This window comes from Hippoglossus stenolepis, chromosome 21 (genome assembly GCF_022539355.2).
Source record: "Hippoglossus stenolepis isolate QCI-W04-F060 chromosome 21, HSTE1.2, whole genome shotgun sequence".
NCBI classification, from domain to species: Eukaryota; Metazoa; Chordata; class Actinopteri; order Pleuronectiformes; family Pleuronectidae; genus Hippoglossus; species Hippoglossus stenolepis.
Window position 1 is genome coordinate 6926781 of NC_061503.1, and position 17654 is coordinate 6944434.

At 42.7% G+C, this 17654-nt stretch overlaps 1 protein-coding gene across 1 annotated transcript; it reads left to right on the forward strand.

Moving 5' to 3' along the window:
* Window positions 1–770: 770 nt before the first annotated feature.
* zc3h7bb (zinc finger CCCH-type containing 7Bb) lies at window positions 771–15846 on the forward strand. Its single transcript, XM_035145251.2, has 21 exons — window positions 771–1146; window positions 1955–2016; window positions 2123–2159; window positions 2455–2652; window positions 3220–3378; window positions 3638–3778; window positions 3864–3906; window positions 4010–4248; window positions 4390–4675; window positions 6247–6305; window positions 6475–6574; window positions 6792–6953; window positions 7092–7297; window positions 7383–7483; window positions 7611–7792; window positions 8263–8342; window positions 8701–8969; window positions 9164–9269; window positions 9502–9610; window positions 9975–10108; window positions 10388–15846. Exons 2-21 carry the CDS (start codon window positions 1958–1960, stop codon window positions 10421–10423), a joined length of 2706 nt encoding a protein of 901 aa, XP_035001142.2. The 5' UTR covers window positions 771–1146; window positions 1955–1957; the 3' UTR covers window positions 10424–15846.
* The last annotated feature ends 1808 nt before the right edge of the window (window positions 15847–17654 follow it).

The window sequence follows — 17654 nt, forward strand, 5'->3', positions numbered from 1 at the left end:
GAAATAAGTTTTTATTATCATTTTTATAATTATCAGTAATTTCCATCCCTCCATCTCTCCCTCATCCCTTCTTAATCCCTGCTCCATTACTTTCTCATTCATCTCTTCTCCATTTCTCCATCATACCTTGTTCATCTCTGCATGTGAACATAATTTCACAAAAATTGTATCAATCATTTCCTTTATCGCTTCATTACTTCCTCTGAGTATGTATACTACTCCTCAAAAGACTCTCATAGTCGTCACGTGCCTCAAGCTGTTGTCGGACTGATTGTACAAATGGTGTGCTGCGTTTTCTCTTACATTGAGTGGCAGGTTGTCGGTCTGCCACCAAGGGAAGATCTCTCTGTCCCAGTTCTGTATTTGTGAGTCAGTCCAGCACAGTTGCCTTGAAGGTTCAGGAGATTCAATGAGATTGTGACCTGGGGGCTCTTTTTTTCCCCTGGTGATTTATATTATTCTTAAAATCACCATTAAATGGACCATGTCATATGACGATTGATTGCAGTGATTTAATGACTGTGGGCGGGGTTTGTACTGTTCTTACAGTAATAAGCTGTAAGCTTTTTACTTTGAAGTTCGGCAGTTCAAGCCATTCACTAGCAAAATAATGTTTCGTCCGGTCCTGATACACGTGTGTACCAAATTTCGTGAAGATCGGTTAAACCAGACGGAATTCTAGGGGGCGCTGTTGAGCCATTTTGCCACGGCCATTTCTAATTACTCCAGAATACGTAAATTTTCACCAGGCCTGAGATTTGGAGACTTTTCGAGTATGTTCAAGCCGTCAAAAAAATGCGATTAATTTACCTGAATAATCAAACTTAAAGCAACGGTCGGTGCTCGGGGCCCCGATAAGCAGTGACCCAACCTGAGCGGTGACTCAGAGGGTCTGCTGCCCTCCAGCGTCCACACCTCCCTGGAAACTTGTTGCGGTCATAACAGCTAGCGGCTAGCTCCCAGCTAACGTTAGCCGCTCAGTATCCAGCAGCAGTCACAGAGAAGCTCGTGCTCCGTCCACACACCAATGACAGGGACACCCACCTCACAAATATGCGCCGGGATATTGACTGACTCTTGGCTGCTTCTCCTCAGCGACGCCCAGTGAAGCTGTCTCTCATCTCTAAAGCGCAGTAACTTAACTCGGTGAGTCGCCGTGCTGTTAGCCGTTAGCTTGGACTCCTTGTAAATTAAGTTAGCTAACTTCACAGGTAGCTGCCTAGCACTGGGTTTGTATTCAAGATAGCCGTGTACAGCACAGTGTAAACTACACGTACAGCGCATGTTACGATAAAAATCATTCATTTTGAACGCTAACTCCGCTTTCCTCATTCCTCCTTCCTCCTGCAAAGCTACGATAAAGTGATTAGCACTGTAGCATGTAGCCCGGGTGAGCTAGCACCGTTAGTTGACTGATCCAGACCACCGGTAAAGTCAGGGAGCATAACATCATCTATACTGGCGACAACTTTCTATTTTACGCGTGTCGCTAATAGCGTCACGTTTAATTGCTAGTTGAAGACCCGTTAGTTTTCATATCAAGCTAACGTAAGCTAATATTTCCTCACCAAGTGTACGTGTAATGGCTAACGCTTTAAGTTTATAGGTTACACCCCCGTCCATTAAGAATCTGCACTTCATACGTCAATTACAGAGGAATATTCCGGTGGCTAATACTAATCAGTTGCCCCGCCTCACCGTTAGCTATCCCCAACTGTTTGTTTACGCAAGTCCGGTGATTGCTCGTGGTGCTCCGGTGGCAGGCCGGGGCTTGTCTGGGACGGCTGGACGTAGTTAGCGGTGTTTTTAATCGCCGCGGAACATGAACTTTTCAATTACGATACACGCTCGTGTGTGGAGAGTTTGAATGAAGCTGTCAAAGGTGCTAATAGTGTTGTGCAATGAGTAGCTGTTGCATGCTAACCCCTGTCGTCATCATCATCATCCCCCTCAGGATATGGATCCTGAACGACTGAAACGAAGAGAGGAGATCCAGAAAGCAATGAGCTTTATCCAGTAAGTGCACCTCTGCTATTGACATGCAATGGCCCCTCCACAATTAGCTAGTGATAACATGATTGAATGGACAACACTGAAAACCTTCATATAATTCTCTCAACAGGTCATCGTTGCCTTTTCCAGAGCCTGAGAGTTATGAGGTTTGCATTTGGACACTTTCTTTTCTGCACATACAATATGATCACTAATCTTCATCATCTACTTCCTCATTTTGCTCTGTTATTTGCCGATCCTGATTTTGACCTTATTTGGTCTCATCCTCAATCTCCTTCTTTCCTGCTTCACTTGTTCACATCCTTTTTTTTCATCTTTCATCTTTCTGTGTCCTCCTGACTATCTCATGTTACCGTCTCATTATTTTTTAATGTCACCCTTTCCCTACCCCTTTCACCCCCCCCTACATTATTCAATCTCTCCTTTGCGCGCTCCCGTCAGCCATTCCTGACCCAGTTGGTGTGTAACTTGCTGGACGAGGGCAATTCTTGCTATCGAGATGGGGACTGGCGCCAGGCGACCCAGCAGTATGGGGAAGGGATAAGCGTCGCCCGCTACGCCCAGGCAGAGGCCCTTGTCATCCCTCAAGACCTGCTGGAGGGCCTCTACGTCAACAGGGCTGCTGCCTACTATCAAACGGTGAGGCCGAAGGGGCATAAAGGGGATGTGACATCTCCAGGTACATGACAAGATGTTTATGTAGATAGATGACTTTTCACACATCAGTTAATGTCAAACCAATTTAAACTGTTGTTCCCAGACAATACATATAATGACTGAGAATGACATCATTTTATGTGCCACTACATTAGAATTGGGGAGAATCTGCTTGACTTATGTTACTTAAATGGCTCAACTTTCATCTGTTGCAGTTAGTTAATTTAGCTGCATAGTTTCAATTCTACATTGCCAAAGGTTATAAGAATGCAAAAGTTTTTTTTGAAATCTGATTTATTATTTTGAGTCTTTGTTATCTTTGTGATGTTTGTGGTTGATGTAAGATATCTGCCAGTTTTTCAAAGCAGCATGAAGCACATTCAGTTAAAAAAAGGATTTAATGCCATGTGGCCACTCATGTGAATCATAAATTTGCATTCTACAGTAGGGGATCTTTTAAAAAGAATCTAAAATAATCAGTGGAAGACTTTACAACGCGCTTGTTGTTCTGTGTTAAATCCCCCTCAATGTTTCCCTTTTCTGTGTCAGAGGGAGTATGAGAGAGCTGATCAGGACTGCGACAGTGCACTATACATGGCCGAAGGCAGTCGCAGGGCTTTGTACCGCAAAGCCCTTTGTCTGAGGGAGCTGGGACGACTCAGAGAGGCCTATGAGTGTGGAACCAAATGTCTCCTCACAGCACCACACGTACGTCATCAACACTGAAAATGTTGACGCAAATGACTTTTTAACCTTTTTAATAATTTTATTTTATTTTTATGTTTTCCTCAGGAACTTAGTAAGTGGGGCTAGCTAAAGCTCGTTAATTAATTCAGAAATGTTGAAAAGAAAAGAGAATTTTAATGTCATGTTGAGGGATTTTTATTTGATGCCTCCATTGACTACATTGTGTTTCTTATTATATTGTTTAAAAACAATCCTCTTCTTTATGTAATTTATCTTCCAGGACCGACAGGTAACCGAACTGGCCCAGGATCTGGCCAATAAACTGGGCCTGAAGGGCCGTAAAGCTTACGTCAGCCCTCAGATAGAGTCCACAGCCAATGATGGGGAGAATCATGGGGAAACATCCTCACCCACTGGAGAGGTGGGTGCTGTTGTCACAATGCAGAGCTTGTGATATGGTGAAACAACAAGAGGCTAATAGAGTTAAATACTCTCTTCTTCTTTAGATGTCCTCCAATGGGCTGGAATTGCTGGGTGACATTGGACAAGGTACGGCTAACAGACAAACCTTGAACATGTCTGAACCCACACTCACTCTGATCTGTTCCCACGTTCATCCCCTCTTTTGCTATTGCTGTTTACTCCTTGCCAGGGGACATGTCCAGTGCACAGTGCATCCCAGCTCCTTTGGCCACACCCATCCCAGTCAGTGATGAACCGGCCAGCCCCGTAGCGAGCCCGTGCACTGATTTGTCAGAGAGCCCCATCAGCCAGGCCCTGCCTCCCATGCCGTATTCTGTCCCGGTGTCCGAGCACATGGACGAATGCAACAGCATCATCAAAGATGAACTAGACAGTCTGTTGGAAAGCAACCCCAAGAAAGTCAGTGAGGTGAGTAAAGGACACAGAGAAAGAAAGAAGAAATAAACCTGCCGTACATTCTTTCTGGGAGATCATTGTCTTGTTCTCCATTATTATTTCTGCAAGAAAGGTTACTTAATTAATTTAACTAAATGGAATCTCCTGCTCCAGAATCCTGTCCAGGGTGCTATCCCCACCAACCTTCCCAACACGGCGGTTGCTCTCCGGCCTCCATACTCTCCCAACCTTCCGGCCCCATCTCCACAGCTCCCCCCAGCCTTCTTCAGCTCCCCCATCAGTGACATGCCCCCTATGGAGTCTTACCCGCCGCTGGCCCAGCGGGACCAAGGCTCTACCCAGCCGCAGGACGCACTGGGAGGCTTCTCCACAGATGGAGAAGGAAAAGCAGGAGTCGCCACTGGCGGGCTGGACTCATTGTCCGAATACACTCTCCCTGGTGAGCTAAGTGATAAGTCTTTGTATCATTGATGTGTGACGTCGCACAGAGTGGTGAGAGGGGTGCAGGCTAAAGTTGTTGCCAAATATAGTCAGATCTTCATCAAAGATATTAATTTGAACAATCACACAATCTTTTTACTTATTACACACACACACATTTTTGTATGGCTCTGAATGGTTCATTCAAACATCTACTGTGTAGAAAAAGTATGTGACCCCGTTGCTCATGACATCAACAAAAGCTAGAAGCCAGTAGTTAACAAACAAGATTTGAGTTGTGGGTAAGAGCTAATATGACTTATAAATACACTCAAACATTTTGAGTTACCTGCTGACTTGTAATGTGCGTCGCACTGTATAACATAAATGAAAAGATCATCACAACAGTGAAGTGCTATGGAGGGAAAATCATGAATCCAGGCCTTTGCTGCATCTAGGCCTGAACAGCTTGACATCATCAAGGCGTAAGTGAATTCCCAGGTTTATCAAGAAATCTCACAGGATGAGTTCAGAGTGGCGGTTCACCAGCTAAAGATCAGTAGAGGGTGCTGCAGCAGAACCATGACCTTGAACACTGATGAAAATGACTACTGGATGACTTCAAACAAAGCAAATCCAACTTTTGGAGCGATCAAATCAAAACCAAGACCTTAACCCAACAAAGAAACTGGTACGAGCTCAGAGAGACATTCACACCAGACATTCTAGTGTCTGCGTCACACTGGGTGTGCAGTGCGTGACGGCTGCATTGCTGATCTGCTGTGTCTCACGCGCTACTGTTGTTCACACAGGGAACGTGTCTGCTGAGTGTCTGCTGCAGAGCAGTAACGTGAGGTTTCTGGTACAACTACTTTATTTCCCCCCCAAAAAAACTTAGAGCTATGTACTCAACTAAATGCCAGAACTCTACGTTATGAAGCCATGCATCTTACGGACTTGCAATAATAACAAGAAACCTTATTAATACAAATGAATGGGTTCAGTCAACAGAAACGCTTGAGTGCTTTTACTTTGAAACTGTCATAGGAAGTCTCAAGTGTTACATATTTGACAGATAGACATTGAAAATGTGTTGAAAGATCATTTCACTATCTTTTTTTCTGTGAATCCCTTGAGTTTTGTGGAGAAAATGGACGAGACCCCGACTCTCTAGATGGGCAGTGCGAGTCAAGCCCATTGTCTGCCTATACCTCTGACTTGGATGCAAATCAGATGGCATTTAATAACAAATACTGAACAATCCTACTCATGTCAGTTAATTTCTGCATCTTCATTCGTAGACTTTGGCCTGAGTTAATTAACAGACTTTTTCTACTGAATGCGGAAAGGGAAACAAAAGCGCAAAAAATCATGGATCTTCCATTTTATGTGGCTCTGCAAAAAAATGTACATGGTTCATCTCTGTTCAATGCCCCATCCCACCACCAAGTTTGTCGCAGAATGGTAGCTTGCTGTTGCTCAGTTACCACAGTTCCTTGGGAGTTGGCTTTAACCTGAGATGTGCGTCAGCAGTAGGCCGTGTGAGTCAGCGTCATTACAATGTGGTGTCCTTGTGTCTGTGGTCTTCAGGGGGACGAGTGTGTCACAGCTTCATCCCGGGAATTCGCACCAACAATGCTGCTCATGCAGTGAGTAACACACACACACACACAGACAGATAATTCTTCATCATTCTTCATCTGTTGCAATTTAATTGTTAACAGTAGTGTTGCATTAATAGCCATCTCTGATCATGCAGTTATGCTGCTAAGTAGCTTTTTAATTTTATATTGATATCCTTGTCCTCTTCTTTAACAGAACGGTCCGGCAGGAACAAACTTGTCCCTGCTCTCCCGGAACCCCCTGGCAGCTACGCATGAGTTTCGGCAGGCCTGTCATGCCTGTTACAGCCGAATAGGTTGGTTCAAGTCGAAGACCTCTAAATCACTTTCTTAATATTAACCTGCAACTCTTTTTCCTTATCTAAATACTCACAATTTGATGTTGCAGTTTTGCTTTCTCCACCAGCTCACAAACAGACAGTGCTGTCCAAGCATTATTTTTTATCATAGTGACATATAAGAAATTCTAACACCTGTGTAACTTAACCTGCTCTTTTCTTGTCTCCCTCACAGGTCCGCGAGTGATGGACTACAAATATCAGCCAGAGGCAGCACATCGTTGCAAGAGAGATGTGCTGTTGTGTCGCCTCAAAAACACAGATGACCCCACCTGGAAGAGGATCCGGCCCCGGCCTGCACGGAACAACTTCCTGGGGGCATTTGTACTCTGTAAAGGTGTGTTTGCACTATGAATTAAAGACCTAAATATATTGTATTTCTAATTCAAGTTGGGGAAAAAGCAGCTAACAGTCAAATACAGCTGACTTGTGTTTATATTTTACTTTACATACTCACTCCTTCTCCTATCTGCAGAGGTGCAGGAGCGTCAGGAGTGCCAGTATGGGGAGAATTGTACATTTGCCTACTGCCAGGAGGAAATTGACGTGTGGACGCAAGAAAGGAAGGGCGCATTGAGCCGAGAGCTGCTGTTTGATCCGCTGGGCAGCACGGAGCGACGGGCGCTCAGCGTCACCAGACTGCTGCAGCTCCACATGGGAATGTTTATGTTCCTCTGTGAGGTAAGAATCCAGTTTGTAAAGGCATTTTTACGTCTTCTTTTTTGTCGTCTTTTGATCTGCCTGCATCTCTTTCCTCTTTCTACAGGAATGTTTTGACAGTAAGCCTCGCATCATTAGCAAACGCAGCAAAGAAAACTTATCAGTCTGCTCAAACCTCACAGCTCGACACCCGTTCGACGATAACAAGTGAGCATTTTCACATCTTGATTTTATATAAATACAAAGTCCTACAATTATGATAAAGAAAACCCAGGATGGATGAATACACTTTGCACTGTTTTCATGTATTAGTAAATACTTGTGTCTGCTGCAGGTGCCTGGTGCACGTGGTGAGGTCAGCCAATGTGCGCTACAGTAAGGTGCGTCCCCTGCACCCCCTCTGTCAGTTTGACGTATGTCGCCACGAGGTCCGTTACGGCTGCCAGCGCGAGGACAGCTGCTCTTTTGCGCACTCTGTCATAGAGCTCAAATGCTGGGTCCTACAGCAGGATACTGGTGGGTGAAGCACACAGTTTGTTCAAAAAATATTAGCAACATCATTCAAACAGGGATGAAAACATTTAGATTTGAACTGTAATGAAATCCAGTAGGCAACACTTTTAGTTTCTCCTGAAATTTAGTGTTAAGATGTTGCTACAGAAAAAATTATGTCGTAAACAAATCATCACCTTTTTTTAACATCTTTTTAGTGATGAGGCCCAACGCAGGTGTCAATGAGCTGTCAACAAAAATGTTATCTCTGCAACACTAAATACTAAAATGAGCAGATATACAGTATTTTTTTAACTAAAATGTACATTCGACATGCAACGCCTGTTCTAAAAGTGCCACTTGCTCTTCACAAGTGAACCAGATGTTCAAATCAACTTTCTCCTCATTGGGTCGTTAGGCCATTGAATCAACTTGGCCCTGTTATATGTGGGGGGGGGTTTTCTCACAGAGGAACTCTCGAATATTTTCTTCAGGTATCACCCACGAAGAGATGGTGCAGGAGTCCAAGAGACACTGGCAAAGGCTGGAGCAGAATGCACAGAAGCAGCAGAAGGTGAGGCAGGAAATGGAGCTGTAATCTTGAATTTTGTTTTGGCTGACAACCGACTTCTTGTTTCATTTTAGTTGAGTCATCTCCGGAGTAAGGCTCTGTCGTCAAATTTAAATGACATTTTTCAGATGGTTGAACTGTATAATTAATTTCTGCTTTTAAATGTGCACTCACTGTGATGTTGCTCTCACAATGTTCTTCTGCTTTTTAAGTACAATGACTGAGTATCACCCAGAATGCTGTTATTTAAATTTGCTAAATTATCTGTTATTTAGAGGTTCAGGAAAACAGGAAAAGCTAAATAATATGTTTCTGTTTTGTCCCTGTTAACTTGCTGTATCTCTATTTCTGCGTCTTTCAGCCCATCCATTTCCCCCACCCGAGCAGCGTACCTGCAGGAGGAGTCGGAGGAATGGGAGGCGGGGGCGGAGGAATTGGGGGAGACTGCCTCGGTGGCGGCGGCGTTGGACCAGTGGGAGGCATTGGGGTGGGGGGGTTGGGAGCCGCAGCAGGACGGGGACGACCCCTCAACCTGAAAATGAAATTTGTGTGTGGCCAGTGCTGGAGAGAAGGACAGGTCAACGAGCCCGACAAGAACCTCAAGTACTGCACAGCCAAAGCACGGCACAGGTGAGACCCGTCTGTGTATAGACACAATGTTTACTCATAACAAGGCCATTTGTTGTTTACATGTTTTGTAAATCAGATTGTAATGCTGACAAGAAACAAACGCATGAATCAAAGAACTTAAACTATTTATTTTCTACTTGCTTGTGTCTCTTCATTTGTTTGTTTATTTTAATGAACGTTGGCTCTCTGTTTAGCTGGACGAAGGAGCGTCGGGTCCTGCTGGTCAAATCATTTGAGAAGAAGAAGTGGGTTGTTGTTCGGCCTCTGCCTTTCTCTCGCACCTATCCTCAGCAATATGATGTGAGTTCCACACACTCTTTTTTCCTCTTCGCTCCCTCCGCCGTTCCCCCTCTCACATGTCGAATGCAGCTGACTCTCTTTTTGCCCTGGGGAACAGGTGTTTATGTAAAACTCTTCAGTCTCGGTCTCCTTGCTCTGTAGTGCTAATGAGTGTTTCAGGCTGGGCAGCCTTGTTGCCATGCTGCCGTTGTCACTCATTAACCTCCAATGTTTTTGCTTGTCTCTCACCCAGATGTGTGTGCATGTGATGAAGCAGAAGAAGTGCCACTATATTGGGAACTGCTCATTTGCTCACAGTCTGGAAGAAAGGGACGTCTGGACATACATGAAGAACAACAGCTGTAAGCTCCTGGTTCCGCCCTAAAACACTGCAGACATTTTTTTTCTGATCTGTTCTCATGCATTAGATCTAGATGTCTCATCCTATTCACAGTTTATGTTATTATTTATTGCAGCAGGTTTATTTTTATTTTTATACCTATTATATCAATTTATAAAAGAGGAAACCTATCACATTTGTGAAGGTGTCTTTTGTTTATCTAGGTTCGTTTTCCGATCATGTTCTCTGGTTCTATTTCTTGTTACCGTCCTTTACGGTCAATTTGTGACGTGCCTTCCCCACTCCACTTGCTCGTAACGCACAATATTCAAGGTCACTGAGGTCGTCTCCCTTTTTTTCTCTTTCTCCTCCTCACCCCTCTGCAGTGAGAGACATGCAACAGATGTATGAACTGTGGCTGCAGCTCACCAATCAGAGTAGACGCACAGAAAGCTCCGCAGTGACGCCGCCTCCAGAGGACAAACAGGTCACTATAACGGCAGATTACACAGAAAGCATGGTGAGTGGGAAATAAGGCTTTTTCTGCAGATGCGTTATCTGGAGGTGTATATGTGAAAACAAATATACATACGTTAACCTGCAAGCTCCTGTGTATAAATTCTGTGTACACTAATGTCTGATTTAAGCCGATGTGTGAGTTTCGTGAAAATTAGTAGTTCTTGTGTAATCCTGCTGACGAACAGAGATTTGCTTTCCGAATCTACTATATACAAGGGTTTGGAGGAAGATGACCTTTGCATTGTAGTTTGTTCATGTCAGTGTGATTGCTTGGTTCCAGGGAGGACGGCGGTTGTCAGATGGGGATGACCTCTGAGTTACTATGGTGACCAGAGGCAGCTGATTGCCGCTGAGCTGCAGCCAGACACAGACGGGCCTGCCACACCAGCGATCCCTGAAACAGTCTGTCACCTTTCCAGTCTGACCTCCGCTAGCAACTAGCCAGCAGTGCAAGAGCAAATGTCCACACAACAGAACATTTGACCCCACACACACAAACAGACACATACACACAAACTATACATTCACTCAACACAAGTTACAGGCACTGATTAACACAATTAGAAAGCTTCCTTAGTGAAAATTCAGGACTTGGCTTTAGCTTATTGTTTGTATCATGCAGCAGTTACACACTTTAGGTTCTCCTCCAGGACATTATATCGCAATCTCCCAGACAACTAGTTGACTAAAAGAATCAGCTAGTGTTCCCTCGTACTGTTTGGACTGAGCAACTCCGTGTCCACCGGCCACCTCTTTTATTTTTGTTGTTTTGAATCCTCGCAGCACTGAAACAGTTCTTGGTTGGGCGCGCTGGTCGCAGCTCTCAAATATTGCTTGTTGATAAATCAAAACTCAGTTGAAGCTCAGCGCTCTTACACAGAAAGTTTAAATCGAAACTTCGGAGTGCCAAAAATACCAAGTCCTCTGTGCTGTCGATGGCGGTCGAGACTGATTTGGAAGAGGTTCTTGGTGGACGCTTCCTCGTTAAGCTGCGTATCAACCAAATCCCGCTCTCCTTCCTTTTTTGGAGAATAATGATTTTAAGCATTGTTTTTTTCCAAGGGGAGTTGTACTTCCTTGTTATATTGTCTGCCATATTGGTAGAACTCAGTGAATGTAATGCCTGCATGGGCCTTTAAAAAACGAGGAAGTTAGTCATGGAATCATGGAATGTATGCAAGAACACTTATTATGCTCGAAAACAAACTTGTGTAACATTAGCTTCCCCCCTCTTTATTGTTAAAATATAAATCCTGTGATAGCTGTTTATGGAATCATGCCAACTGGTCCGGTGATGAAAGAGCCTGGACACACACACCCCCACACATTAACCCAACTAGATCTTATGAAACATCTGTGGCTTATGTACATTTGGCTAAAGGCTTGTGTTTGTGCCACTCTGCTCAAAGCAGCGGACAGATGTGAAGCTGGTGTCACAAGGCTGCAGAGAGGTGACTGCACAACAACATACAACATCCTGCCTGAGCTGCTCTCAGCAATAGATTAGTAGACATTAAACGTTCAGACCGCAGATGCCCATCAGGAAATGATGACCTCACTTGGACTAAAGAACAGTGACAGTTCTGACCGTGCTGAAGACTTAAGTTGTGTGAAAAAGATATAAGCTCTTGAAATTGAGAAAAAAACAAGATCTGCTCCAGATAAACAATGATTTAAAGAAGAAAATGATTGAGAAAAGATAGGAAGGATATATTTTTTTATCGTGGATTGTTTAAGATTTGAGAAGTCGCTGCATCTTCAGTCAAACTGGGGTCATCATTTCACTGCGCACCCACCATGCTCCCTCAGCCTTCAAATGGAAACCTGTGTTCCTCATATGCACCCAAATGTTTTGTTCCTGATAGCTAACAGTAGCCCTGAGATAAAAAAAATCAACAACCTTTTTTATCGCGGGAAACCTGCTAGCTTGACATCGGGAGACAATTCACGCCGCATATTGTGCCTCTAAACAACATATTCACATGTGACACCAACACACACACAGACAGACACACTCACTCACTCACCAACCCCCAGAGGTAGAATATCTGCCGTCATCGTATTCTAACCTTTAATGTGGAAGGAGACGCGATGGAGGTATGTCAATATTCAGATACATATACACACATATTATGCATATTTACGAATAATGGTATACTACTAATAATAATTGATAACTTAGCGGTTAAGCTTAATAAATATATAACCTGAAAACCTGTATTGATTACATAGAACTTCTTGTTATTGAGGTATTGCTATATGACATGTATCGCTGAACTAGATGACTATAGTGATTTTTTTTTTTTTTAATGATTCTTTTATTTTGTAATTTTTCCTTCTGTGTGGGTTGTTCCAGACGGGGGTTCGTTTGTAGGGACTGCAGCAGAAGTAGAACTTGATTTCTGACGGTTAAACGTTTAACATCGAGAGCAGAGACGTGGAGTAAATCACCCAGATGAGAGGGTCATTTAGGTTTTTCTTATTTTGTAAGTGCAGCAGCTATACTATGTGTACAGAAGCATGCAACGAATAGATGAAATTTACACAGAAGCTGAAATTTATATTTCAAATATTATTTTTTAATGCTGAGTGGCTTCAGTTCACTGAATCAATTTAGCACACAGCTTAAATTCCGATGTTGCACTCAAACAGTACTAAGAATGTTATGGCTAACGCCTGGGCCACACTAGGTGCATGTGCAGTGTGTGATGGCTGTGTCGCTGATCTGTTGCGTGGGTTTCTGGTATGACTACTGTATTCCCATGAATTAAAGTAGCCTATGTATTCAACTAAATACCAGAACTCTGAGGTATGAAGCTGTGCATCTTCCAGCCCAAAAATAACAATTGAAACCTTATTTAAACAAATTAATGCATTCAGTCAACAGAAACGCTAGACGCTAAAAGCTGCTTTTACTTTGAGACAGGTACAGGAAGTGTTGCAACTATTAATGTTTGTGACAGATGAACTGCACGTGTCGCGCAGAGAAAATAGGCAGCGTCTCTCAAGCATCCAGTGTTGCCTGGGCGTAACGGGCGCGAAAAGTTATTAAGTTGAAACAAAAGTGTTTTATTTCGTATAGATGTGAATATGAAACCAATGAATCGTATATTTGTTTTGTTTCTTCCCACCTCTGTCTGCAGTCCCACACATTTAGGCCATTGGATTAATACTAAACAGATAAATAGTTGTGAGGTCACAGGGTGGTTATCATCCAGCTCCTGAATTTGAACCTGACCTTTCGGGGACTATTGGTATCAAGCCCTTGTCTGGAACAGCCCAGGTATTAGCTTCTTTGAGGGATTGTATTACTCTTAGTATTATGATGAATATGATGACGATAATGATTGCTATCTATTGACTATTTCTATTTCTCTTCTATATGCTATTGATATATGTATGTTAATTGCAATGTATAACTTTCTCTTTATATATGTATCCATGTATAAATATAATAATTTACAGTAAATATGCATCTGTGTATGCGGCAGTGCACAGCTCCATCTGGGAGGCAGTGAGCAGAAAACCTCAGACTCCTGATGGCTGCTGTAGGAAGGTTCTCGAGTTTGTCGGTCCTACAGGTGGTGACCTCCATATACACAGTATGGTAGGCGTACTATATATTAAGTCTGTCTGAGCTCTGCTTGTAGGCCTGAAGAGAGTTTAAAGGTGACAAAAATAGATATTTGATGATGAAAGTATATATATACTGTAAACTGTTTCCCCTCTTCAGTGTCAACCTACCAGCAGAGCTCTCTGCTCACTGCCTGTGCTGTGCATCTTTCTTTGTTTTGAGTTTGAGTCTCTGGTCAGGGACAAAAGCATACATAGAGGCCTATATACTCCCATATAGCGCCTTATTTGATATACTACATCTATAAGATGATACATACCCCTATTGTATAATCCTTCTTACTATATACAGTATATGATACCTGATACCTATTATAATACTTAGACACTCATAAGGTAATTTAGATAAGAGATGGTGGAGCTGTTTTTTTTTTCTCTGTGGCTGTGGAAGAGTTTGCTGTTGTCAGTGACGTGTTCCCATCTTGTTTTTCAGGGAGTTTTCAAAAAAGGACAGGTTGTTAGGAGAGCGCAATATACTTTACTGATCTTTATCATTCAAGTGGACCAACAATTTTCCCATCCTTGTTTGAAGTCCTGCGTTGAGAGACCTGCTGAAGGGAATAGTTTTGACCGAAAAAAGCCGAACATTTTGCAGAAGGCTCCTCTTCCATTGTTGGAGAAAGACGGGCATTGATTATATAATTGACACACGGAAAGACGTAAAAAAAAAAAGAAAGCTGAAATTTGTGTGCTTTGTGTTCTGTGTGTGTTGTTAAAGGCGAGCAAATCATGTCACTAATTTAAAAGGGGGGCAGGTTGCTGCTGCAGCATCTGTACATGAAACAAATCTCCCGTCGTAATTGTTTATTCAAGAAGGTTTTTCCGTCATAAACAAACTTGGTATTGCCCTGTTGTGCAACTTCACAGTAGATACTTTATCAGTCTCCCTTATCAAGTACGATTTGATTTGCCCTTCATGCTTAAAAGGTGAGGAAACCCGTCCATGAGATGTGAGGTTTGTCAGGCAACGGTCATTGACCCTGCGGCCAAAATGACTGCTTTATGTCCTGTCGTCTATAAATTGTTCAATTTGTGTCGATCTTTTCTTTTTCCTGATCCCTTACAGCTTAATCAGTAGCGTGCACCAATAAGAGCCAGTAAGAGACCATTTTGGAATCTGAAATGAAATAAAAAAGGATCCTTCGGCTTCAAAACTCTTTTAACATTGTATGCTGCATTACTTTTTCTGACTTATGAAGCGTTTTCACATCCTTCTCAACATGAATGGAAGGGTTCTCAGTTAAAGGTGACTTTATTCCCCTAAAACACGCTTTGGTTTTTATTATAACATAGTTTGTTAAAAGATGGGGACTGTCTCAATAAGTGGTGACGTCCAAATTCCATTACAAATATCCATTCTACAAGCCTTTAACCTTCCAAGCTCCTCCAAGACTTTAGCATAAGAAACCCACAACATGTGCGGCCTCTCACTGCCTCAAATGCCATCACTACAACACTAATACTTGATCAAGTGGGTGGTCTTGCTGGTGTTTAAGCAGATTATATTGTTTATTTCGCTACCAAACCTTTGAAAGTGTAATTCATTGATTTAAGAGAAATGTTTCTACTTGGTTATTATAACTCTAGAAGTCAGTTGGTTTAAAGGTTGTCTTTGTCCTTTCTCTGAGTAAAACGGCTCGTGTCCTGTGCGGTACTGGTTATTCCATCTGTAGTTAAAGTGAATGACGCGGTTCTCAGCTGTGAAACACGCTTCCCAGTCAGTAAATACTCATGTGACAGCCACCCACCCCCCTCCCTCCCATTCCCAGCAACCTTTATATAGTTGGTGTCATTTGATTTGCCACAAAAACACACACTTAACCAGCACCAAAAAAACTATCTTAATGAATCTCTTTTCATTCGGTTAGAAAATTATTATTGGTTATTAGAATTGTTTTACAACAACTCAGATGAAGAAAACCAGGGTTGTAAAGAAGTTGAAAATACAAGGCCTCTTTTTGTACTGTATTTTTACATTTTGTTGGTTTATGTTTTGTCTTATCTTCTTGACTTTGTTTTCTCTTTTCTCCTCCCTGGTTGGAAATTCATGATCACACAAGTGGACCAAATCTCTTGAAAGCATTTAATAAACAGACCGTTTTAGAACGAAATGTGTTGTTTCCTTTTTATCAAAGCACACACTTAACATTATTGTTGGGCGTGGGCTCTGATGTCATTGCATGCCACTGATGGAACATGTGATTTTATTTTTAGAAGAAGATTAGTTCATTCTGACGAAGAAAAAATTGAATTTCAAAATTAGTAAAAAGGAAAAAACTGAAATATCTCATTGACGCAATATTCATACTCTTTGTTCTGACTTTTGAAATCTAGCTCAGGTCGCTCCCATTTCTCTTGATCGTCTTTGAGATGTTTCTAACACTTGACTGGAGTCCACTTGCAGTAGCTGCAATTCTATTTGATTTTTTTTTTTTTAAACACGTTTGGCTATAGGGTCTCACAGCTGACAATGCATATAGTAGCAAAAACCACGCGAGCAGGTGGAAGGAGCTGCCTGCAATGCTCAGAAACAAGACTGTCGAGGCACAGATCAGGAGAACGCTACGATCATTTTCTGCTTCAGTGAAGAGTCACAGCTGCCTCTAAACTTAAAAACAAAGAGGACTCTTCATAAAGTTGGACGCCCTATCAGTCTGAACAATTAGGGCAAAAGTGCCTTGGTAACAGAGGTCACTAAGAACCTGGTGGTTACTCGGAGCCCCAGGAATTTTGCCTGGAGAAGAAAAAGCAACACTGCAGCTCTCCTCTGCCCTCAGGTTTACAGCAGAGAGGTCAGATGGACGTGTCTCCTCAGTGAAACAACTATGAAAGCACCTCAAACTGTTTGGCCTCAGTTCTAAGCGTGATTTCTGCTGAAAACCATCCGTCTTTCATCACCTGTTCGATACCACCCCAGCAGTGGAGTACGGTGGTAAAAGCGTCATGCTGTGGGGGTGGTTTTCCTGCAGCAGGGCCAGGGAGATTGGTCGGGGATGAGGGAAAGCTGAGCAGAGCAAAGTACAGAGATAACCGTAATGAAAACCTGTAACGCACCTTCCAACAGAACTTTGCCCCTATATAAGCACATATACCCTACAAACAACACAGGACAGTCCCAGGGACAAATATATGAAAGTCATTGAGTGGTGAAGCCAGAACATCTCTGGAGACTATGGCTACATCAAGCTGTTCCATTCCAGTCCAGTTGGGGGCGGTAATGAAGAAAACTATACATAACATTGGAGTCATACACAGTTAACATGGAGGAGATTTAAATCCTGCTGGGAAAATATACGAAAGCCAGTAAAAAAGCATACTGCCCCAAGATGTTTACCTTAAGGAAACCGATTTTTAAAGCTATTGTGGAGAATCAAATAAGACACTGGAGCACTAATCCAATCAATTGCAACAATGTGTCTGTGAAACTACATATTCACAGTATTATGAATGAATTGTGGTTTATTTGTTAGCATTTCAAAGTAGGACTGATTTTACCTATGACGTCAGTAGGCCACTGTAAAAAATCAGGTGCTCTTCACACAAAGGCCACATCAACACTTTGTGCTCTGGGGTTGACCTCATTTAGTTTCATAGATCCCTCTGTGAAGGAACATTGAGTTTAATAGTCCTATTCGGCCTACAGTACGACTTTAATATAACAGTCATATCATGAATATCTTATATGTATATATCCTTTCTTTTTGGAGCTCCTTTTATCTTTTATCTTTTATAACCATTATATGTATTATCCTCGGCTGGTGTTTTGCCAATAATTACCGTTTTGTAACACTTTTTTTAACCTTAGGTAATTCAGCCGCGCGTCGTGATTGGCTGTCACTGTGACGGATACACATCCTGGCCAATCGCTGCTCTTTCCGTGCATTGCCGGGGAAACGAGCGCTGCTGATTGGCGG

Bases quoted from the DNA above. Each gene is read 5' to 3' on its own strand.
- zc3h7bb (XM_035145251.2), top strand. From the start codon at position 1,958: ATGGATCCTGAACGACTGAAACGAAGAGAGGAGATCCAGAAAGCAATG. The intron at 3,779-3,863 runs GTGGGTGCTGTT...CTTCTTCTTTAG, and splicing joins CATCCTCACCCACTGGAGAG to ATGTCCTCCAATGGGCTGGA. The intron at 7,298-7,382 runs GTAAGAATCCAG...CTCTTTCTACAG, and splicing joins TGTTTATGTTCCTCTGTGAG to GAATGTTTTGACAGTAAGCC.